The 25,000-nt window shown below is 41.4% G+C and overlaps 3 protein-coding genes across 5 annotated transcripts in view; all 3 read right to left on the reverse strand.

The window, feature by feature from the left end:
- The window catches only part of pklr (pyruvate kinase L/R), a 12,768-nt gene extending 3,709 nt beyond the window's left edge, over positions 1-9,059 (reverse strand). The window contains exons 1-7 of one of the 3 annotated variants that reach the window (XM_084089615.1): positions 8,683-8,723; positions 7,034-7,284; positions 4,752-4,916; positions 3,578-3,669; positions 3,378-3,509; positions 2,332-2,518; positions 1,954-2,227 (exon numbers count right to left, since the gene is read on the reverse strand). In XM_084089615.1, the coding sequence (XP_083945741.1) occupies positions 1,954-2,227; positions 2,332-2,518; positions 3,378-3,509; positions 3,578-3,669; positions 4,752-4,916; positions 7,034-7,040 (857 nt within the window). In that variant the 5' untranslated portion in view covers positions 7,041-7,284; positions 8,683-8,723. Of the gene's footprint in view, positions 1-1,953; positions 2,228-2,331; positions 2,519-3,377; positions 3,510-3,577; positions 3,670-4,751; positions 4,917-6,606; positions 6,660-7,033; positions 7,285-8,682 lie in introns of those variants that run through there. The other 2 variants (XM_084089616.1, XM_084089617.1) reach the window with 2 other exon arrangements.
- LOC311067629 (cytochrome P450 11B, mitochondrial-like) lies at positions 9,034-21,031 on the reverse strand. Its single transcript, XM_084089621.1, has 9 exons — positions 20,760-21,031; positions 17,150-17,305; positions 15,637-15,851; positions 14,973-15,176; positions 13,823-13,989; positions 13,100-13,266; positions 12,764-12,842; positions 10,353-10,553; positions 9,034-9,647 (listed from the first exon to the last, which is right to left on the reverse strand). Exons 1-9 carry the CDS (start codon positions 20,903-20,905, stop codon positions 9,531-9,533), a joined length of 1,452 nt encoding a protein of 483 aa, XP_083945747.1. The 5' UTR covers positions 20,906-21,031; the 3' UTR covers positions 9,034-9,530.
- Positions 21,032-21,782: 751 nt separating this feature from the next.
- LOC311067630 (complexin-3-like) overlaps positions 21,783-25,000 on the reverse strand; it is a 6,734-nt gene continuing 3,516 nt past the window's right edge. The window contains exons 3-6 of the mRNA XM_084089622.1: positions 24,645-24,971; positions 23,775-23,862; positions 22,772-23,142; positions 21,783-22,557 (exon numbers count right to left, since the gene is read on the reverse strand). Coding sequence (XP_083945748.1) covers positions 22,921-23,142; positions 23,775-23,862; positions 24,645-24,826 — 492 coding nt within the window. The 5' untranslated portion in view covers positions 24,827-24,971 and the 3' untranslated portion in view covers positions 21,783-22,557; positions 22,772-22,920. The remainder of the gene's footprint in view (positions 22,558-22,771; positions 23,143-23,774; positions 23,863-24,644; positions 24,972-25,000) is intronic.

Genomic DNA, 25,000 nt, shown 5'->3' on the forward strand with positions numbered 1-25,000 from the left:
CATAATATTATATAGTATAATAGTAAATATAGTGATTTATATTGCATTAGTTTTATTAGGTGGGTAGAGGAATATATAATTAATGCTTGTTATGAAATTATGTCAGTTTCTTTGTAAAGGTGCGTTAGTTTTTAACTTGTGTTTAGGCATTTTTTATACATTGGGAGTGAGTAGCCTGTGGTTAACAAGTCTCACTGTCAGAATATTTTCATTTAAGCATAACAATTATAAATAAAATAATTATTATTTCTCACCAACAGCTATAAGTTTGTATAAATAATTTATTTGTTCCAAGGAAAATAGTTGTACACAGCTGTAAATTATCAAGTTTTTTATTTATTATGGTTTTATATATTTGCATAGGCTACTGTTGGGTACCACATTTCCAAGTAAATACCATACTTTTTTAGGGTTACTTTCACTTATTTATTGACTCTGTTATGTTTCAATAAATAAGATAAACCCCCAAACCAGCCCACCTCAACTTTTCGATTTGATAATGCGGCCCTCGAATGAAACTAATTGAATAGCCCTGACCTAGAATACTGTCTAACACTTGATGGCTGCACTGTTAAGTCTTCGTCGTCGGTTAGGAACCTGGGTGTGTGTGTGTGTGTGTGTGTGTGTGCTCTTTGATACCAATCTTTTATTTGAAAGCCACGTTTCTAGCATCTGTAAAACTGCATTCTTCCATCTTAAAAATATATCTAAATTACGACATATGCTTTCATGCGTTCATGACCTCAAGGCTAGATTACTGTAATGCTCTACTGGGTGGTTGCCCTGCACGCTTAAAGGAGAACTCCGGTCAATTTTAACATTGAGCTCATTTTATTGTACATTTGGAGTGCTGTCAATACAGAGAACAACGACAAAAATCGGTGTTGCCTACACCGAGTTATTCTATTTTTAAAATTTGCACCCTGTTGACTTCAATGGGGCAATGTTTAAACCTGCTTTTAGCCTCTTAACATCCTGTCGATTGCCGAGTTCACGCGCGTGATCATTGGTAACTAAACCTATGCGCGTGAACTCGGCAATCGACTACTTTGGACTTCAACCGAAAAACAGGATGTAAACAGGTATTTGCGCTGGCTTAAATAACATAATTTTTATACATATCTTTTAAATCTACTGCAGTCAGATCCACTCGTGTTCACTCAGAAGGAATCACTCACATTTTCTGTGCACTTGTAATGACACATCAAGGATGTTAAGAGGCTAAAAGCAGGTTTAAACATTGCCCCATTGAAGTCAACAGGGTGCAAATTTTAAAAATAGAATAACTCGGTGTAGGCAACACCGATTTTTGTCGTTGTTCTCTGTATTGACAGCACTCCAAATGTACAAAAAAATGAGCTCAATGTTAAAATTGACCGGAGTTCTCCTTTAATGAACAAACTACAGCTGGGCCACAGCAGCTTGAGTTCTTACCAGAACCGGATAATATTCTGAAAGTTCTGATCCAATCTGACCTCTGACCTGTAATGCCTGAATCATAATCACACACTGTTGGCTCGTCGGCCAGAGGAGAACTGAGCGACTGAGTCTGGTTTCTCCTCCATTCTGTCACTGATGGAGTTTTGGTTCCTTCACTGTCGCCTTTGTCTTTTGGCTGCTTAGTTGGGGACATTTAATATTCTACAATATTATTGCTCTCCTGCACTGACACCATTATATGAGAACTGAGCTGAGCTGGACGATGACATCACGGTTTTCTCCAGAGCCGCTGTATATATAAATGAACTAAATTAATAACTTTTTTACAACAGAAATGAAGCATCACTGAACTGACTTAAGCTGGACTGATGCTATTTTCTTCTGGAAACAAACTTTGTTGCATTATTTTCCTGTTATCTCTGTAAAGCTGCTCTGAAACACTGTACTGTAAAAGCGCTGTATAAATAAAGGTGAGTTGACTTGTGTGTGTGTTTGAATGTGTGTGTGTCTCACTTCTGAACGCCCTGTCTGCTCTCCACTTTGCTGATGACTTTGATGTCTCGTCCTCTGTCTCCCAGCGCCGCCCTCACGGCCCTCACGTCCTCGGCCGAGCGGATGAAGGAGGCGAAGACGATGTCCAGGTCCTGCTCCACGCCGAACAGCAGGTCGGACCGGTCGCGCTCGCTCACCGCCGGCAGGTCCACTAGCTCCGCCCCCGGCAGGTTCACCCCTTTACGACTACCCAGAATCCCACCGTTCTCCACGCGAGCCTCCACCCACGTGTCACCTGACAGTCCATGAGAGGAGAAATGCTTCATGAAAATAATGTCACATTGCAGCTTCTTAAAGCTCACGGTGTTCTCCGTGTAAATATGAGCTGGTGTTTGTTACCGATCTTCAGGACTTTGAGAGCGAGGAGCCCGTCATCAATGAATATTCTGCTTCCCTTCTTGATCACGCGAGTCAGGCTGGGATAATCCAACCAGATTACAGACCCGTCCGTCTTATCACAGTCCGCCTCTGCTGTCACGACCCGAACCGACGCTCCGCGCTGCAGCGTCACCTCAGCATCCGCACTCTGACACACACACACACACATGATCAGAACACACACACACACACTAACCCGACCCCTAAACCTACCCATCACAAACACACACACACACACACACACACACACTAACCCGACCCCTAAACCTACCCATCACACACACACACACGATCAGAACACACACACAGACACAGACACAGACACACACACACTAACCCAACCCCTAAACCTACCCATCACAAACACACACACACACACTAACCCGACCCCTAAACCTACCCATCACAAACACACACACACGATCAGAACACACATACACTAACCCGACCCCTAAACCTACCCATCACAAACACACACACACACACACACACACACTAACCCGACCCCTAAACCTACCCATCACAAACACACACACACACACACACACACACACACACAATAACCCGACCCCTAAACCTACCCATCACACACACACACACGATCAGAACACACACACAGACACAGACACAGACACACACACAATAACCCAACCCCTAAACCTACCCATCACAAACACACACACACACACTAACCCGACCCCTAAACCTACCCATCACAAACACACACACACGATCAGAACACACATACACTAACCCGACCCCTAAACCTACCCATCACAAACACACACACACACACACACTAACCCGACCCCTAAACCTACCCATCACAAACACACACACACACACACACACACACACACACACAATAACCCGACCCCTAAACCTACCCATCACACACACACACACGATCAGAACACACACACAGACACACACACACTAACCCAACCCCTAAACCTACCCATCACAAACACACACACACACACACTCCTTCAGAGAGTAAGTCGTACCCCTTTAACCAGACCGGTACGAATCTCTGGTCCTTTAGTGTCGAGAGCGATGGCGACAGGCCTGTAGTACAGCGGGTCAGAGGTCAGCGTCTCCACGGCCTCACGGATGTTAAGGATCGTCTGTCTGTGATACTGAGAGAGACACGTGTGAGACGCTGAACATGTGTCATAGAGACACACACACACACACACACACTGACCTCATGAGAGCCGTGAGAGAAGTTGAGTCTGGCGATGTTCATTCCAGCCTTCACCATCTCCTGGAGTTTGGTGACGGAGCGGGAGGCGGGGCCTAAAACAGTCACATGGCAGACAGAAAGATGCAGAGAGATGAAGAAGAGAAGATGAGCATCTGAAAACACTTTCACTGGAAAAGCACTGTTAGCTGCATTTTTATTAAATATATATATATATATATATACACACACACTATATTGCCAAAAGTATTGGGACATTCATTGAGGACATTCAATTCAGGAGCTCCAATCACTTCCATGGCCACAGTTGTATAAATCAAGCACATGACGCTTGCAGACGCTTCTACACACATCTGTGAAAGAGTGGTTCGCTCTCAGGAGCTCAGTGAACTCAAGCGTGAGACCGTGATCGTGAAATTTCCTCACTACTAAATATTCCACGGTCAACTGTTAGTGATATTATAAAGTGGAAGCAATTGGGAACAACAGCAACTCTTACTTTCTGCAGAGTCAACAGATACAGTCCTCCAAACTTCTTTGGCCTTCAGATTAGCTCAAGAACAGTGTGTAGAATTCACTTGTGACTGTATTGTGCCGAGTATAAAGTTTGGTGGAGGGGGAGGGGGGGTTATGGTGTGGGGTTGTTTTTCAGGGGTTGGCCTCTTAGTTCCAGTGAAAGGAACTCTTAATGCTTCAGCAGACCAAGACATTTTGGACAATTTCATGCTCCCAACTTTGTGGGAAGAGTTTTGGGATGTTCCAGTTCCAGCATGACTGCGCTCCAGTGCTCAGAGCAGGACCATAAAGACATGGATGAGGAGTTTGGTGTGGAGGAACTGGACTCCTGCACAGAGTCCTGAGCTCAACCCGATAGAACAGCTTAGGGATGAACTAGAGCGAGACTGAGAGCCTTCTCGTCCAACACCAGTGTCTGACCTAAACTTAAACCTTGTGGAAAACCTTCCCAGAAGAGTTGTAGCTGTTATAGCTGCAAAAGGTGGAGCAACTCCATATTAAACCCTACGGATTAAGAATGGGATGTCATTAAAGTTTATGTGCATGTAAAGGCAGACGTCCCATAACTTTTGGCAATATAGTGTATATTTATACATGTAAAAGTATCTAGACTCGGAATGACATGAACTGTACTGCATGTGCTGCTGATTACAGGCCTGACCGATGGTGCAGATGATGCTGGTGTTGCGCGCCGTGATCGGCTCCTGGTCGATGTCCAGCAGACACAGATGCTCCAGGAACGTGTCGGCCATCGAGGCGTCCAGCTGCTGCTTCTGAATGAAGGAGTCCGGCAGAGCCATGACGTCAGAGTAACGTCTGATACGAGCTGAGAGAGAGAGAGAGAGAGGGAGAGAGAGAGACGTCAAAGGTTCTGCTGTCTCTCTCTCACAGCAATTCTGGAGCAAACCAAACTCATGGTGTTCCAGAGGAAGGTCTCAGGGAAACACTTCTCTCATGGAGGAAGCCTTGAGATCTCAGTCTAGCTGAGCTCAGAGGGTATTTCATGCCATAAAATCACGGTTTGGCCAATTAAAATTATATCATGCAATCATTAAATCAATTCTACTGTACAGGAGTGAAATTTGAGGACTAATATTATAGGTTAAAAATTGAGGTAAAAAAAAAGAGAATTCTAAGGGTAAAGGTAGAGGCAACGGCTGCAGGGCTGAACTGGGCTTGAACTCCTCGTTGTATGTGCATAGCCTACGTATTATGGTATTTTGACCTGACTAAACCAAATATTTCTGCCATCATACCATGGTTACAGTCAGGTTTACTACATTAAATCCATGGTGAATGTCTGTGACTTTTGGACTGAAAAGCCTTCAATAACTCTATGGCACAATGTCTGCTTCTCGCAGCGATGTTATTAAAGTCCCTCTGTGTTGAAAATCCAGCTTTTAATGTTGTTTATATGTCTATGTGGTGTTTTTAATATGCTTTAAGACAAAGCATGTGTAAATTCATAAGTCGACACCATTGCTGAGTATTTCCTACATACTCAGGAAAGTATGTAGGAAGTATTTTCTAGTATGTAGGAAGTATGTAGGAAGTATTTTCTAAAACTGCAGTGAACCAAAGACAGTCTCAAAAACACGCTTTGAAATCGCTGGTGTTTCTGACGTCACAAACTACCTTGTAACCAATCAGATCAACGTGTGATCGTCAACCAGTGGATCTCTGAGCTGAGTGAGTGAGTGGAGGCGGGGCTCATTTGCATATTCATAGAACCGCGCATACTAAATGAGGCAAGGGTGTCGAGTTACATTCAAGATATTTTAAGACATGAAGAATTTTTTTAAGGAAAAATCATTTAAATATGTCATTTTGGAGATCAAAGACGAGTTTTAAGGGATAAAATGATTGAACATAGGAGGACTTTAACATTGAAATACAAACAAGAGCTGTTGAATTCTGGCATCACGAGTCAATGAAACATAAACCCGTGCTTAAACTAATTAGTGAAACTCAAGCTAAGTCTGACAATCCTGACATTTATAAAGAGATTGATAAACATCTAAAGTTAAAAATTAAAAAACGAATTTGACCTCCAAACCAAACTCCAGTTCGGCCCTAAATAGAACCAGCAAATTGGCAATTAAAAGAAAGACAAATGCTTTCAAAATATTGACTCAGTGACCACGACTGAGAAATCTCTCTGGAATACTAATATCTGTAACTTTAATTGATGGTCGTCTCAATGATTTCCTCTCGTTTCACGACACACTCAGAATAAAATCATTCGAGTCAGCTTTATTTCTACAGCGCAGATCGTTTCAGAGCAGCTTCACAGGAATAAACAGGAGATTAACAGAATTAATGATGAAACTTCATCAAATATGAGACAAACTTAGAGTCAGGAGTGAAGCCGCTCTACAGAAGATGATTGATGTAGATGCTGGTAATGTTACATGACGAACAAACAGATGAGTGTTTGTCAAGGACGAGCAAATAAAAAGAAGAAAACAACAGAATACAGAGAAGAGAGAAAGAATTTTGACAGTGACAAAACACACTAAAGAGAAACACATCTGACAACTGCTGAGATTCTGTTCATGGAGAGAAAGACTAAAGAACATCAGCAAGGTCACATTACAGACAGAGAGAGAGACAACGAGCGAGAGAGGCGAGAGAGAGAGGCGAGAGAGAGAGAGAGAGAGAGAGAGAGAGACAGAGGGAGATGGAGAGAGAGAGAGAGACAGAGTTAGTGCAGTTCAGTCACATGGATAAAAGAAGAGTTCACTGCAAACACACACACACACACTTTTTAAACGCCCTGCAAGAATATCTAAGTAATTTTATAATCAAAATGACATGCAATGTCTTGTAACATAATTTTTGCCGTATGTTACGGTGATTTATTAACAGATTTGCCTGCATCCATTAGATCAGAGAGTGAATCTCTATCATCACCAGTGTGAGGAGCAGAAGTGAATTACTCACCACCCATCCTGACCAGCACCGATCCACTGCACACACTGACCGTCTCTCTCACACACACACACACACACACACGCTTTATTCATCCGGCGGTCTCTCCTCCCTCTGCTCAAATGTTCAGGTCAGCGTGTGTTTGCACACATGATTCTAAAAATGACCATCCAGACTTTGTCCTTGCTAAAGATATCCAAAGACAAACATCCGAGTTTCACCGAATCCAAACCTCCCGCAGCCGAGAGATTAAATCATGAACCCTATCAGATGAAAACTGAATCATGAGTCTGTCTTCTGCAGAAACTGAGCTTCAGAACTGATGAACTTTACAACACTGCAATGCATTTTTATTTTCAGGATTCTTGAGGATAATTAATGTGTCCTTGCTGAATAAACATTGATAATGATCAGAAATGATTCTTGAGCAGAAAATCAGCGTATCAGAACACCGCGAACGACACCGATCCTTTAGTTATTATACTTTTTAGCTATTCCAATTTTTATCAGAATTTTATATAAAAACAAAAATTAATTAATTTAGAAAACATTTATTTTCATTTTTATGTTTAATCACTAAATGTTTTTTTCGTGGAAAATTTTGATCGTGTTTTGCAGTAAATAAATGCAATTATAACTGATTAAAATACACTTATTTTTATTTCAATTAATTTTTTTATATAAATTTATTCTTCCAATGGGGTCAAAAAAATTCACAAAACTTATTTTAAAAGGAAAACAAAATTATTTTTGACTTCATTGGCAGATATTAGTTCTTCTTTTAAGCACAAACATTTGATTCATTTTTCAGAAAACAACTTTATGCAAATGTATCTTGATTTAAGAATGTTTAGATATTTGTGCTGGAAAATATCTGAGTTAGAACATCATTTTTCGCAGTGTTTTTATGCTTACTAGTTAAAACACCATTTTCTGCTGTTCATTCTGTTATGAAACAGAACTGTATAAAACACTATAGAAATAAAGCATATTTTTCTTTAGTCCGATCAAATGCTCTCTTGAATGAAAACGTCCTCCTGATTCTGACTGACAGTGAATCTCACCTGAGACAGAACTGATAGAAGAACAGGAATCAGTTTCAAGTTCAAGTAGAAGTTTTAAAAAACAGACTTGAGTTGCTGTTTGAACATCTTCATTTGCTCATATTTAAACGGCCAAAGCTTGAATCACTAGAGTGAGCTGATTATGAAGACCTGTGACCTCTGACCTCTGAGCATCTCAGAATGTGCTGTTTTCTCTGAAAGCCTTTATCTCAGTTCAGAGCAACAGTAATAAAGTCACAGTGTTTGCAGTGACTGAAGCGGGCAGTAAATCAGTAGCTAGTGGACAAACAAACCTTTGAGCAGAAGCAGGAACACTGGAATCAAAACAAGCTCATGCAAAAACAGACAATAAAGTGGTTTTACAGCTAAAAAACAATTGAATTATATATCAGACTGAGATCTGGAGGAGCATCAGCTCTATTGTTATGACTGAACCACTTTAGATCATGAACACTGAAACAAACAGCTGAACTTTGAGCACAAACAATTACGTAAGAAGTTTTTCCAGGTGTTCGGATACTTGGTTCTCAGAGTCGGACATCGACATAAACACGCTGACATGAAGATATGATGTTGATATGACAGATGTTCTCCTACCTGAGCGTCGTGTCTCGTGTTGAGGGAGTCTCAAGACATCTGAAGACACACTGATCTTCTGCAGCGCCACCTACAGGACTCAGGCTGACGGAGACCGCACAGAGTCAAGGTCAAAGGTCGATTCATCTGAACACTGAAGGACACACACACACACACACACACGTGCGCTCGCTCTTCAGAACGTGTTTGTTTAGAGGAATCAGAAGAATCTGGACATCATGTGTGGATTCTCCATATGATCCAGAACAAACACTCGTCTTAAAGGTTCAGATCTCCTGGAGATCGAGGCTTCGGTTTCCAGGGAGAAAAGCGTCGGGCAAAGGAATGAATATAAATGTTTCACACTGAAAGTAGTGATCAGAAAATACTTTATTGCATTTCAAATACATTTCCTTTTCCAAAATCTGTATTAAAATCACGCTCTTACATATTTTCACAATAAAACTTTGAACACACTTTAAGTATATATTTAAAAAAAAAACATATTTCAGAAAAATACTCTTAAAGTGGAAGTACTGTGTAATTTTTAAAGTGTACTTATATATTTTAGGTATCTTTTAAACTACATGCTCAGAATGATCACTGTAACGATGCACTGAAAGCATGTTTTAAAAAGTGCATTATTTAATATCCTGAAGTATATTTTATATGTTAAATCTGAGTGTAATTTTTAAGTTCACTTGTTCAAGCCTACAGATGAAGGTGTTGCTGATGGTGTCGGTCGATCTCAGACCGCAGCGATTGATTGATTGATTGGTTGATTGATTGATGGATTGACTGATTGATTGATTGATGTATTGACTGACTGATTGATGATTGATTGATTGATTGATTGATTGATTGATTGATTAATGTGAGAGTGTGGTGAAGGTGATTCTGGGCGGAGACTCGGGCTGCAGAATGAGTGTGTATTTGGTGTTCAGATCTTCTGTGGATGAAACACTCAGTCTGAAGTTCCTCAGAATCTACAAACACACACAGAAACACAAGGAATTAGTAGAAAGACTGAAGTAGTATTTTCCTGTAAAAGAAATCCTATAATGATATTATAATCCAATCCAATAATCTTAGTTTAATAACATTTTTAAATATTTTTTTTCCACAGTATATAATCTAATCAGTGTTGATTTTAATATCATATCTATACTATTACAGTTTTGATAATATTATGAATTAGATTTTACTGTGATATCTTCTGTTTTCACTTTAAGTTTGGTTAAAGTTTCAGTCATTTTGTTGTTTTTGTATTCGTTTTTTTTAAATGTCTATAAAGTTTTTTTTATAAAGTCTATAAATTATTTTTAGTTTATTTAGTTTGAATTATTTTAGTACTTCAAATTAAACTGAATGAAAGTGAGAAATGTTGCTGAAACGTTCTAATATTTTATTTTAGTTAAGTTAACTTTATTTAATATCAAGTATTTAATTTTTTTAATGGTTTTAATAACCCTGAATCTAAACCTAAATAATAAACCCTTGCCTTTGGCCACGCGTGCACAACTGAGGCTCAGTGTTTGTAAATAAGGGATATTTCTGGATAGATGCATCTATTTCAATGGAAACGACACTAAGGTTGAACGCAGACGGCTGTCAGTCTCAGAACCCGTGACTTTGCTGTGACTCGATCCGGTTTGTGAGTGATCAGGTGTTGTTCTCCTGCAGTAACTCACGTGCAGTAACAGCAGCTGCATCTCGTTCTCTGCGATCCTGCGACCCACACACTGTCTGGAGCCGAAGCCGAACGCCAGCGAAAGGAACCCTCCTCCAGAACCCGGCTCAGCTGTGGCCCAGCGGCCCGGCTTGAAGCGCTGCGGGCTCTCGAACACCTCGTGACTCCGGCCCAGAGGATACAGGCACACCTGCACCAGCGTCTGAAACACCGCTTCACATCAGGGATGCTGACAGTCACATGTATTTTACCCTCATGTTTTCCGGGCATTTCCACTATTGGCACCCTTGGTAAATATGTGCAAAATCTGCATTGTTTACCTTTTGATCTTTCATTCCAAAAATTCACAAAAAAATTCTAACCTTTCATTGAAGTAAAAAACTGAAAGAGGATGTTTTTCTCCAATGCATAATTATTGGCACCCCTAGAAATTCCTATGAGTAAAATATCTCTGAAGTTTATTCCCATTTATATTTATGTTTTTATTTTTTTATTTAGCACATCAGGGTGACTAGGAACATGAAATTGTCTAGCTATGACTTCTAGTTTCACAGTATAAATATGAGGAAACACAAAGGCCAAATTCCCTTTATCATACATCAGAATCAGTAATACAACAGAATATAGTTCTGATGTGCAGCAAAAGATTGTTGAGCTTCACAAAATAGAAAGTGGCTGTAAGAAAATAGCTAAAGCACTGAAAATCCCCATTTCCACCATTAGGGCAATAATTAAGAAGTTCCAATCAAATAAAGATGTTGTGAATCTGCCAGGAAGAGGACGTGTGTTTATATCGTCCTTATGCAAGAGTTTGAGTGAACAAAGTCTCTCCGAGGATCACAGATGGAGAATCGCAGAGATTAGTGAGTCTCGGGGTCAGAAAGCATAGAAACGCTACATCAGCACATGTTGTTTGGGAGGGTTTCAAGAAACATCCTCCTCGCTCATCCCGAAACAAACTCCAGCATGTTCAGCTGTCAGACACGACTGGGTCTTCAAACGCGACTGGATTCTGTGGTCCGATGAAATAAAGAAGAGCTTTTTGGCAGCAAACACACCAGATGGGATATAAAGTTCCCGATGCCACGGTTAATACACCGCTGGATCTCTAATGTTTGGGCCTATTGTTTTGTTGGAGGTCCTGGACTTCTTCTTCAGATACACGGCATCATGGATACTAGCAAATACCAGCAGATAATTAAAAAAAATCAAATCTCTGCTGGAAATCTTATAATGGGCCGTGGTTGGATCCTCGCTCAGGACAACGATCCAAAGACAAACATCAAAATCAACACAAAAATGAGTCACTGAGCAGTCATCAGTTATCTTGGCAAAAGGAGGTTGCAATAATTGTGGCCAACATGCACTGGAGAAAAACATATATTTCATAATGAGATTTTCCCCTCAATTTTAATTGTTTTACTTGAGTGAAAGGTTAGAATTTGGTGACTTTTTTGAATGAAAGATAAAAAAAACAAACAATGCAGATTTATTTTTACAGCCATCGTTGATCATATTTACCAGGGGTGCCAATAGTAGTGGAGGGCACTGTAAATGTTATTGCATTGGACTAAAACTTACTGACTTTGCTCATTAAAGGTATAACAACTTCACAATTTTTTTTTTTGCTTTTTGAGGAAATTGGCTGTTCCCTCAGATATTGCCCTATTTAAAGTTTTTTTGGCTTTTAGTGTGAATATATTAGCCTTACTGTTATCTATAAGCTAGTGTGCTCCAAAACAATGACAAAATTTGCATTTAGAAGACCAAACCCAACGTTGAAAATTAAAATCAGGTTGATGTCAGAATCCAACGCCAGATTGACGTTAATCTCCAGCGTTGGACAGACGTATTGTGGTTGAAAATGAAAATCGGGTTGACGTCAGAAACCAACATCAGTCGAGTTCCAACGTCAACCCGACTTTCATTTCCAACCAAAATGCAACCAAATCATCATCTGACTGACATTACTACTTTCTACTCGAGGACCTTGACAGAAATGTAGTGGAGTAAAAAGTATGATATTTGTCTTTAAAATGTAGTGAAGTTAAAGTAAAAAGTTTCCAGAAAAAACAATACTCAAGTAAAGTACAGACACTCAAGTAAATGTACTTTGTTACTGTCCACCTCTGATCGTAGGCCTCATTAATCTGAACTCACGCGCCTCCGTGTTAAAACATCCCACTAAGCTTAGATCAACGAGGCCAAAACCTATGCTAACTGAAAGAAAAGAAGTTGATAAAAAGATGGAATCCAATATTTGGTCATTACTGGAGGTTTACAAGCAGTTTAAAACATTGGGAAACACCAGTTTTGCTTAAGGATTTTCAACACAGCACAAAGGTTAATAATGTGAAAATGTTGGGATTTTCCTGATTCGGTCAGCTGTGTGTGTTTGTGTGTTTGTCTCACCCCTGCCGGCACATGGTAGTTCTGGAGGACGATGTCTCGAACCGGATACCTCTGGACGGTGATTCCCACCGGATACAGCCTGAAACACACAAACACACTCTCAGCGTCTGAAATCATATGGCCACTGATCAGATGAGAACAGAACTTGATCTGAATAATGACTCTCTCTTCTTCTGTAGAGCTGCTTCACTCCTGAGTCTAAGTTTGTCTCATATTTGATGAAGTTTCATCAGTGATTCTGTTATTCTCCTGTTTATTACAGTGAAGCCGCTGTGAAATTATTAAGCTTACTTGTCTTTCTGATGATATTTCTTGATGATCTGGCCTCTCTCTCACCTCAGTGTCTCCTTCACAGTTCCTTTCAACAGTGGCGCCCCCTGCAGGGCCTTCTGGGGGTTTCCTGATGCCTGTTGCCATGACGACAGCACCTGCGCTCGCACACGCTCCTGCACGTCAGGGTTGCGCGCCAACTCGAAGAGAGCAAACTGCAGCGGGACGGCGGTCTGAGTGATTGAATGTTCATAAAACACATTAATTTCCCCACATTCTCCATTGTTGCAGCTCCTCTATTCCCAGTCTGTCAGTAACGCTCTGTTTAGTTCCTGTCTCTATGAAGCCCCTCCTTCTGAAAAGCACGCTGTGCTCTGATTGGTTAGCTGGAGCAGAGTGTTGTCATTGGTTGAGCGCTTCGAGTGTGTTTGGGAAATGTCCCGCCCCTTTCCATAACCGCCAGTTTCAACACACTACTAACTAACTCAACCAGGCCCCGCCCCTTTATTCTGCATATTAATTATTTAAATGAGGAATACTGTGACAAGTTCGTTCCCTTTCAATGGATGGACAGAAAGAAAAAATATCTTTGTGTTCTGAAGATGAAGGAACGGCTTATGGAACCAATCAGCTGTGCCCTATAGAAAATGATGTGTTTGCAAGCAGACTGAGTTATCTATCAGCCTGCGCCATCTAGAGTTTCATGACAGAACTGAACTATGACGCTTTTGTATGAAGTATCGCTTTAAGTTGTTGTCAGTTTGTTGGTCGGTGCATGTGAGATTGTACCGTATCGACTCCGCCGGCCATCAGTTCGGTGATGTTGGCTCTGATCAGCTCTAATGATAACTGCCCCGCGTCGATCAGCTGCCCCAGCACGCCCTGGAAACGCCCCTCAGAGCCTCCGGACGCCCCCGTCTGCAGACGCTGATACCCCCGCTGGATGCGCGCCTCCGCTGCAAACACACACACACACACATAAACACATGCACACAACCAGTGTTGGGGGTAACTCATTACAAGTAACTTGAGTTACGTAATCAGATTACTTTTTAAAGTAACTAGTAAAGTAACGCATTACTTTTTCAATTTACAACAAAATATCGAAGTTACTTTTTCAAATAAGTAACGCTAGTTACTTTTTCACATTCATTGACTGACAGCTCTCCTGTCCCCATGTTGAGAGAAATAAAGTGAGGAGGTGTTGTGTGTGTGTGTGTGTGCGTGCACATTGTGTAAAGCCGTGCACGCTGTTGTTATTTTAGTTCTAGACTAAATGTGAATATGCATTTACTCGTCTCATTTGCACGAAAACATTCAGTATTCCGCAAAATGAATAAAAACAGTAAAATGCAATCTCAGAATATTACGCAAAACTTTTATAATTAACTATATTAAATTACACAAATATACTTTATGTATTTAATCTCACTTTATTTACCAGTGTATTTGCTGCTGCCCTTCAATGATATAATTCAACCATACTAATAAGCAAAAATGACTTTGGATTAGATTTAGAAATAAGAGTGTTGAACTTCTCCTGTTTCCTATTGTTCTTTAATCCAGAACAGCAGCATCTGAAATGTTTGTTTGAGTGGCGCCCTCTACTGTACAATACTGTACTGTACAGGCGTAAATATGCATTTCCTTCAGTCTGAGGATTATTCACTTCACTTTTGTTGTGAAAGGGCTTTAACATTTGCCAAAAGTATAACTTTTGTTGTTGTTATTAAAAACAAACAAGCAATCCCAGCCTAGGTGAAAAAAAGTAATGCAAAAGTAACGTAACGCATTACTTTACATAAAAAGTTACTAAGTAACACCATTAGTAACTTTTTGGGGGATTTGGGGATTTTTTATTTTATTGCATTACTGTTAAAAGTAACTTTCCCCAACACTGCACACAACAGACCACATGCTGTGTGAGCGAGGGACGCACCGTGAGTGAAGATGTGGTCCCATGCAGTGGCGTGTTGCGTCCACAGGGGGGCGCGCAGGTGCAGCAGCAGGCGGGGGGGCAGGTACAGCAGCGGCGGAGTTGTGGCCAGCATTCGCTCCACGGCCCAGATGAAGCGCTCAGACTCTTCAGACGGAGAGGACGAGAACAGACCGATGCGCTCGCCGTACAGAACATGGCAGCTCGCTGGAGACAGAGACGTGTCAAATCAAAAAATATTTTTGATATCAGTTTTTTACCTGGTAATTTTTAATCAGAATGTCAGAACTGTGTCTCTATATGGCTGGTTTTCTCCAATCAATCATTTAAATCATTTAGCCTACTTAAACCCCGCCCCTTTTCTTACGATCCACTGCAAACTCACATTCAGATCCGCCTCCAAGTTTGAGAGCCACGCCCACATCTCAATATCCAAACAACAACAAGCGTTCTCACCCCAAAATATTTTTTCTTTTTCAACAAAACTGACATTTACCTTTATTCATTTAGCATGTGATTTACAAATGAGGAATACAAGTGATTCATCTTTGGGTCAAAATGAAAGATTTTGAGATTCAGAGATTCTTTGATAATAAATTAAAATAAAGCACATTATATTACAACAATTTATTCAAGATTTGCATTTAAACTCAACAAGAATGCTGACCTTCCAAGGCAAAGCGGAAGAGGTCAGGACTGGGGTCAAGAGTCATCCTGCGCTGACCCGTCTCCCCCGCCCCCCCCACCTCCACCCGCTGGCGCAGGGAACGGCAGAAATCCTGAGCCACGTCGTCCAGCAGAGGAAGAAACCGGCGAACGGCTGAAGAGAGCATCACCTCCTTATTCAACAGCAGCCTGTCTGACCGCCACTCCGTCCCGTTCCTACACACACACTTACTTTAGTGCCACACACACTCACTCTCTCTCTCTCACTCACACACTCACTCACTCACTCACTCACTCACTCACTTGCTCTTTCGCTCTCTCGCTCGCACTCACACTCACACACTCACTCACTCACTCACTCACTCACTCACTCACTCACTCACTCACTTGCTCTCTCGCTCGCACTCACTCACTCACTCGCTCTCTTGCTCTCTCACTCTCTCTCACTCACTCACTCACTCGCTCGCACTCACTCACACACTCACTCACTCACTCACTCTCTTGCTCGCACTCACTCACACACACACACACACACACACACACTCACACTCACTCTCTCGCTCGCACTCACTCACTCACTCACTCTCTTGCTCTCTCGCTCGCACTCACTCACTCACTCACTCACTCACTCACTCGCTCGCTCTCTTGCTCACTCACTCACTCACTCACTCTCTTGCTCTCGCTCGCTCGCTCGCACTCACTCACTCTCTCTCTCACTCACACACACTCACTCACTCACTCACTCACTCTCTTGCTCTCTCGCTCGCACTCACTCACTCACTCACTCGCTCTCTTGCTCTCTCACTCACTCACTCACTCACTCTCTTGCTCGCACTCACTCGCTCTCTTTCTCACTCACTCACTCACTCGCTCACTCACTCACACTCACTCACTCACTCTCTTGCCCGCACTCACTCACTCACACACTCACACACTCGCTCACTCGCTCGCTCGCTTGCCCGCACTCACTCACTCACACACTCACTCACTCACTCGCTCTCTTTCTCACTCACTCACTCGCTCACTCACTCGCTCACTCACTCACTCGCTGGCTCTCTCGCTCGCTCGCTGGCTCTCTCGCTCGCTCTCACTCACTCTCTCTCACACTCACGTCACACACACACTCACTCACTCACTCACTCACTCGCTCTCTTGCTCTCTCGCTCGCACTCACTCACTCACTCGCTCTCTTGCTCTCTCACTCACTCACTCACTCACTCTCTTGCTCTCTCGCTCGCACTCACTCACTCACTCGCTCTCTTGCTCTCTCACTCACTCACTCACTCTCACACGCTCTCACACGCTCTCTCACTCTCTTGCTCGCACTCACTCACACACACACTCACTCACTCGCTCGCTCTCACTCACTCGCTCTCACTCACTCACTCGCACTCTCGCTGTCTCACTCTCTCACTCTCTCACTCTCTCGCTCACACACACACACACACACACACACAGTCTCACACACAGTCTTTCACACACAGTCTCTCTCACACACACACACACACACTGACTTGAGAAAGACGCCCTTGCTGTGTCTGCGAGTCTCCCGGTGTGTGGCCCAGGGCTGCAGGGTCATGCGTCTCGGGTGGAGGCCCTCGGCACGGAAGAGCTCGCCGGTGTCCGCCGGCAGCATGATGTTCACACTGCTCTGAGAGCCCAGATTCTCCCTGAGAGTGTGTGTGTGTGTGTGTGTGTGTGTGTGTGTGTGTGTGAAAGAGAGAGGGAGATCGTCAGCCTGGACTCACTGGGGCGACCGATGATTCTGGCTTCCAACGATTATAAAAACAAGATAATTACTGATTGTTACGAATTACTGTGATGCTCTCGTTTTGTCATGTATTATAAATGAAGCATTAAAAATGTATCTAAATAATATTTATTTATATTTATTTAGACTGAACATTTTGGAAATGAAGTCTGGAAGGTATATATTTTTTGTAAATAAAATTGACAATATCTACCAATCTCACTCCTCATCCTGTCAGCTTGATCCTGTACCAACACACCTCCTCAAAAACATTCTGCCTTCTCTCATTACAGCTCTTGATTAATAGATCCCTCATCGCTGGTTCTGTTCCGCCTGGACTGAAACAGCTGCGGTCACTCAGACCTGGCCTTGACGACACAATCTACAGAACTTTAGATCCATCTCCAACCTTCCCTTCTGGTCAAAATTCCTAGGAAAGGTGATCGCCTCTCTACAATCCCATCTGGACAAATATAACCCGCATGAGCCTCTTCAGTCTGGCTGTCGGCACAGTACAGAGAGTGCTCTTCTAAGAGCAGCGAACAATCTCCTACTTTCCTCTGACACCGGAGCCCTCAGCCTTTTGGATCTGAGTTCAGCTTTTGACGCCGTTTGCCGTTCTGTCCTCATATCTCGTCGATCTGCTGTCGGTATTACAGAACTGTCCTTCAGTGGCTAAGCTCATATCTCAGACAGGCAACAGTTCATTAGCATTAATAAACTCCAGCTCGTTCTGCTGCTGTTTCGCTGGAGTACCTCAAGGGTCTGTTCTGGGTCCACTGTTGTTTTTAATCTACACGCCTCCTCTGGGTCAGATCCTCCAGCACCGTGGTCTTCACTTCCACAGTTATGCTGATGACACACGGATATATCTTTCTGCTCAGCCCAAAGCTGTGTCCTCCATTACATCCGGCCTGTTTGATCTCAAAGCACGGATGGATCAAAACTTCTCAAAACTGAATACTGAAAAACAGAAACTCTGTTAGCTGACCCTAAATCCCGTGTCTCCTCCCAACATGAATTCTCCATTCATACTGATGGAGTCATAGTCTATCCTTCATCTACTATATGCAATCTTGAGGTACTATTTGATTCCAGATTAAGTCTTGAACCCCACATCGATCAGCTCAAGTCCTGTTCTCCGTAACATCGGCCGTATACACCCGTCATCAAATCTCAGAGATGCTGAAACTGTTGTCCATGCTTTTATAACCTCATGTCTGGACTATTGCAACTCTTTGTCAATATTATGTAAAGTGTCCTTGGGTTCTCGAAAGGTGCTATATAAATAAAACGGATTATTATTTTATACATTTTTAAGCACAAACTCACTTCACTCTAATAAAATGTTCATTAAAAGACCAGACAGAAACACTGAGGAAGAAGCTCATGTTAGCAGTGGAGAATCAGTCACATCTTTATGAAGCTCAAATTTTGGTCTCATGTTAGATAAGGGTCCAATTATCATTAATAACTACGACTTTTGCATCAATAAACTCCTCATTAGTTAGTAAGATGTTAATTTTAGGTATTGGGCAGGATTAAGGGATGTAGAATATGATCATGCAGAATAAGGCATATATATGTGCTTTATAAGTACTAATAAACAGCCAATATCCTAGTAATATGCATGATAATAAGCAACTAGTTAATAGTGAGAATTGAACCCTGAACTAAAGTTTTACCAAAATCTTAAAACAAATAAAAACATATATCTGCACTGTGGCATGAACAAAACAGTTTATTAACGTGACTAATTAGTCTAATATTACACAATAATCTTACATGACATAATAATAATTCAGAAATGTTTGTGCGAGGGTTTAAGTGATTGGAAATATTAACATCATATAAAATGATAAAAGTCAGGAAAAACAAAAACATTCAAACTGAATTTTGAAACCTGGAAATAAATAGTTTTAGGATTTAAAAATATGTACATTAACGTTAATGAACCTGAACTAACATGAACAGTTGTATTAATTGATGTTAATCGGTACTGCAACAAAAGTATTGCTCATTGTTAATTAATATTAGTTAAGGCATTTACTAATGGAACCTTTTTGTAAAGTGTTAATATTTGTTTAGATCAAAAGTTGCATCTGTTAACATTAGTTGATGCACTGTGAATTAACATGATCATTTTTATTAACCCATTAATGATTAATAAATGCTGTAAACACGTTTTGCTCATTGTTAGTTCATGCTTTAACTAACGAGACCTTACTGTACAGTGATAATTGAAGAAGATCATTTGTATGTGGCTAATTAACCTTCATCTGTCCCTCGCCGCTGAAAATGACCCGAAGCCCTGAAACTCTACTTATTTTATTTCCTTTTGATAATTTTTTTCTATTTTTTAATGCAAATTGTTTTTGGAGATTTCTTTATTTTATTTAACTTTAAATTACTAGATTTAATCAATAAATAATAAATAAATAGTAATTTCAGCACATTCCTTACATTCTTTCAACTTACGATTCAAAATAATTCACATTTTCATGCCTATAGTTTATTTATCAGGGACAATGCAGCGCACATTATTACATACATAATTATCATAGACAAAGCCATAACAAAATGTGTAAATGTGTTGCATAAAAAGGTTTCTAGCCAATAGGCTAATTTGCAACCCCAGTCCCTGGTCAGGCCTTTCTAAAAACATATACCAAATATATAATTTATAAAAAACTACATAGTGTAAAATACACAATCATGCAACAAATACCTTATTTTACACAATCCCGACCACATTACACAAAACAACACATCACATCCAGCACAGACAATACATTACAACAAAAATGACTCAATGTCCACATATTTGATTTTCTTTCAGCCAGTGTTTCACCTTTCTATTAAATGTTTTCAGGTCGGTTTCTGTTTTTATTTCCGTTGGTAAATCGGCTAAATCTTTTAATTCACATTACAATTACAATTCACAATGCTGTACCTGTGTGTGTGTGTGAGATGCTGGACATGTGTGTGTGTGTGTGTGTATGTGTGTGAGATGCTGGACCTGTGTGTGTGTGTGTGTGTGTATGTGTGTGAGATGCTGGACCTGTGTGTGTGTGTGTGTGTGATGAAGATGCTGTACCTGTGTGTGTGTGTGTGTGTGTGATGCTGTACCTGTATATATATGTGTGTGTGTGTGTGTGTGATGGAGATGCTGTACCTGTATGTGTGTGTGTGATGCTGTACCTGTATATATGTGTGTGTGTGTGTGTGTGTGATGCTGTACCTGTATATATGTGTGTGTGTGTGATGCTGTACCTGTATATATGTGTGTGTGTGTGTGATGGAGATGCTGTACCTGTATGTGTGTGTGTGATGCTGTACCTGTATATATGTGTGTGTGTGTGTGTGTGACGCACCTGTAGATGGGCCCGAGGCGTCTGAAGCTGTCCTCCATGTGCTTGTGAAGGAGGCTGAATCTTCCCTCTCTCCAGAAGCGCATCAGGTTTATCCATCCGTTGCTCCCGGTGTGAGGAATCTCCCAGAAGTCTCGCACGGCCCGCATGCTGATCTCTCTCTCTGCTGGATCACACTGCACTCCTCATCCCTTTAACACACACTTCAGTGTGTGTGTGTCCTCGACAGCACCCGTGAGTTACTGCCACATCAGGTCAAAGGTCAAGAGAAGAACAACACATCAGCCGCAGACTCAGAGACGAGACACACGTCAGGTCATCGGACCAGTCCATGTCCATAAACACAACAATCACGATCAACATGACATTCGCATTTTTATTTTATGTGTATCTGCAATATTACTGTAAATGTCAGATGTTTATGATCCAGAAGACATGATGTGAAACACGTACAAAAGATCGAACACATTTGAAAACCTGTGGCTTGGAAGCACATTTCTGCCATCATGCTTTTATAAATCATAATTATGACTATGACATATCACTATATAGTTGACTATCACTATCACATAATAATGATGACAAACTAAGTCATAACTATGACAGAAAGTAATCATTTAAACTTTTGAATCTCATAATTTTGACCTTTTAGCTCATATGACTGTCATAATTCACACAGGTCAAAATGTCTCTTTTTTTGTCATAATAATGACTTTTTAAGTCGATTTTGAATTTTTAAGTAATAATTTCAACTTATAAGACTTAAGTGACAATGTTGACTTTTTTATGCCATGATTTTGATCATTGATCACTTTTTATGTCTTAAGATTTACCAAAGAAATATTATGACAAAGTAATCATTTAAACTTTTGAAACTCATAATTATGACTTTTTAAGTTACTGTGACATCAGGTCAAAGGTCAAGAGAAGAGCAACATCAGCCGCTGAGCTCAGAGACACACGTCAGGTCATCGGACGAGTTCATATCATCCATAAACGGAACAATCACGACCCTGAAAGCACACATCACATCTGCATATTTTATTTAATGTTCAGTCATATGCAGTATTACTGGAGTCAGATGTTAGGAGATGTTTATGAATACACAAGATGCTCGAACACTTCTGCCATCATGCTTTTGTAAATCATAATTATGACATAAAAAGTTGACATTGTCACAGTCATTGTGACATACTAGTTATGACAAAGTAATCATTTCAACTTTTGAATCTCATAATTATGACTTTTTATCTCATACGACAGTCAAAATTATGACTAAGTATGTCACTGTACATTTTTTGTCATAATGACTTTAGTTGATTTTGGATTTTTAAGTCATAATTTCAACTTTTTATGTCATGAGTCTTAAGTGACAATTTTATGCCATGGTTTTGACTTCTATAACGCATCACATCAAACTGGGGTCTGGAGGAAATCTATAAAGAATAAATAAGTACTAAGATTAAAATAAATCAATAAATCAATGTATACAATTTTTTAATAAAATATAACAAAAAAAGTATTTGTTTAACAGATTAAATTAGATAATGTACAAAAATGAATTAAAATGAGATTAAAGTCAAATCAATCAATTACAGTAACAATACAATACATAACTTTAGTAGAATACTTAGAAAATCATTCTAGATTTTTAAATGTTTATAAAAGATAGATGTGTTTTAAGTTTAGAAGGTACACAGTGTGTGTGTTTCTGAGAGTCACATGACTGCGCTGGACTGTGTGTGTGTGCGCGTGTTTCTGAGAGTCACATGACTGCGGTGTGTTTCTGGGTCACATGACTCTGCACGGCTCTGCTTCGGCTGGCGTGCGTGTGCGTGTTTCTGGGTCACATGACTCTGCACGGCTCTGCTTCGGCTGGCGTGCGTGTGCGTGTGTGTGTGTGTGTGTGCGTGTGTGTGTTTCTGGGTCACATGACTCTGCACGGCTCTGCTTCGGCTGGCGTGCGTGTGTGTGTACGTGTGCGTGTGTGTGTGTGTGTTTCTGGGTCACATGACTCTGCACGGCTCTGCTTCGGCTGGCGTGCGTGTGCGTGTGTGTGTGTGTGTGTGTGTTTCTGGGTCACATGACTCTGCACGGCTCTGCTTCGGCTGGCGTGCGTGTGTGTGTACGTGTGCGTGTGTGTGTGCGTGTGTGTGTTTCTGGGTCACATGACTCTGCACGGCTCTGCTTCGGCTGGCGTGCGTGTGCGTGTGTGTGTGCGTGTGTGTGTGTGTGTGTCTGTGCTGAAGCGCAGGCTCTGCAAGGCTCTGATCACACTGAAGCCGTCGTCTCCATCATCAGTGTCGGGCCGAACCATCTTGGCCAGATCTCGGGGGAGGCACACTTTCCCCCCCGCCACACGCACACGCTCCCGGTCCTCGGCATTCTGGGACGTGTAGAAGAGAACAGACAGATGAGCTGGAGGAGTCAGGACACGATACACTAACGTCACAGAGATCTCTCGACTTTAACTGATTCTCAGTTTGATCTTACATCCGAAGATCGATCATCTCTTCCTCTTCATTACTAGTTACAGCAGCAAATAAACATGATGAACATCAGAAGGAATGTTGAAAGATTCAGAGCAACTTCCAGGGTTTTAACAATATAACGGAGACGATGAGCTGGACCACCAGTATCATGCAGAACTCTATATTCATGATTTTCATTTGAATTGAATAGATCAAATTTACACGCATGTGAAAAACTATTTATGAACAATCTTAATGTTATCCGTCATCTGCACGATTCTCTCAAACACAAACACCATCATGCGAGGAAGTCATTAACGCCATTATAACACATTTCACTTTCCCAGTTTCCCTCCAGTGTTTATCAGTATTTGTGATGTCATAACTTATACACTGAGAGCCAATCAGAATCCATCCTGCTCTTATAATGAACAGCACATGATCGGCCGCTGGTATGAACGCTGATAGAGTTGTCATTAGTTCTCGCTCTTGTTGTGAAAGAGCCTTATATGGTCTTGTGTGTGTGTGTGTGTGTGTGTGTGTTGACCTTGGTCAGCTGGTACTTGCTCCTGAAGTGGAGCCTCATCGCAGCTCTCTCTGCGTTCTTCCGAGCGTTCATCGCCTCACGAAGCTTCCTATAGACGGGGCGAGAGAGCGTCAGGCGGTTCACAGCGATCAAACACTCACCAGTCTCGACCTCAGCTCTTAAAGTCCAGCTTTTACTGTTGTTTATGTGTCTGTGGTGTTTTTAAAGGTGCTTTAAGACTAAGAAATCTGCCTGAACTGAAGATCTGCTGATGTTCTGGCCTGTCATCTTCACATCTGGATGGACAGTGGTGATAAAAAGCATTTAGTTTTACATTTAAAGCCTTGTAGTCAATCATATTATCCCTTAAAACTCATCTTTGGTCACCAAAACTACATATTTAAACTTTTTTTTGTCTTAATGCCTTAAAATATCTTGAATGTAACTCGACACCCTTGCCTCATTTAGTATGCGTGGTTCTATGAATATGCAAATGAGCCCCGCCTCCACTCACTCCCTCAGCTCAGAGATCCACTGGTTGACGATCACACGTTGATCTGATTGGTTACAAGGTAGTTTGTGACGTCAGAAACACCAGCGATTTCAAAGCGTGTTTTTGAGACTGTCTTTGGTTCACTGCAGTTTTAAGGAGGAAATACTCAGCAATGGAGTCGACTTATGAATTTACACATGGTTTGTCTTAAAGCAGATTAAAAACACCACATTATTTTTCATTAAACAAGACTTCATATCTTCAGTGATGTTGCTGCTTCTCCAGTAAATGTATCCTGATTTAAGAATGTTGAGATATTTGCGCTGGAAAACAAGCATCATGTTTGAAGTGTATATTGTGTGTTTTGGGGCAGCTGTAACGCTCATGTGACCTCTCACCTCTCTCTCTCCAGGTCGGCCTGATAGGGTCGCAGCAGATGCGTGTCTGCGCAGCCCCTGACCTTTGACCCCTGACCTTTCGACCCGCTCGTGGTCCAGCCGGACGGTTTCTTCTCTCCGGTCACGCAGAACTTGAGTGCCTTTATGGGAGCCAGCAGAGACTTCTTCAGTGCGGACTCCATGATCAGATCTGTATCGCCACTATCTGTGTGTGTGTGTGTGTGCGTCCGGGTGAATCATGCTCAGTGTGTGTGTGTGTGTGTGTGCTGTAGACGAGACGGTTTAACAGCTCACACATGGGACAGATGGAGGGACTCAGACTCAAATCTGCAAGGACAAGGACACACACGGTTAGA

Source organism: Abramis brama, assembly GCF_963993115.1.
Source record: "Abramis brama genome assembly, chromosome: 17".
NCBI lineage: Eukaryota > Metazoa > Chordata > Actinopteri > Cypriniformes > Leuciscidae > Abramis > Abramis brama.

What these genes read in the sequence shown, in the direction of transcription:
- LOC311067629 (XM_084089621.1), bottom strand. Translation starts at nt 20,905, where the DNA reads ATGCGGGCCGTGCGAGACTTCTGGGAGATTCCTCACACCGGGAGCAAC. An exon ending in CGCCTCGGGCCCATCTACAG is followed by an intron (nt 17,306 to 20,759) that starts GTGCGTCACACA and finishes ACACACTCTCAG; the next exon opens with GGAGAATCTGGGCTCTCAGA. An exon ending in GGACCACATCTTCACTCACG is followed by an intron (nt 13,990 to 14,972) that starts GTGCGTCCCTCG and finishes GTGTGTTTGCAG; the next exon opens with CGGAGGCGCGCATCCAGCGG.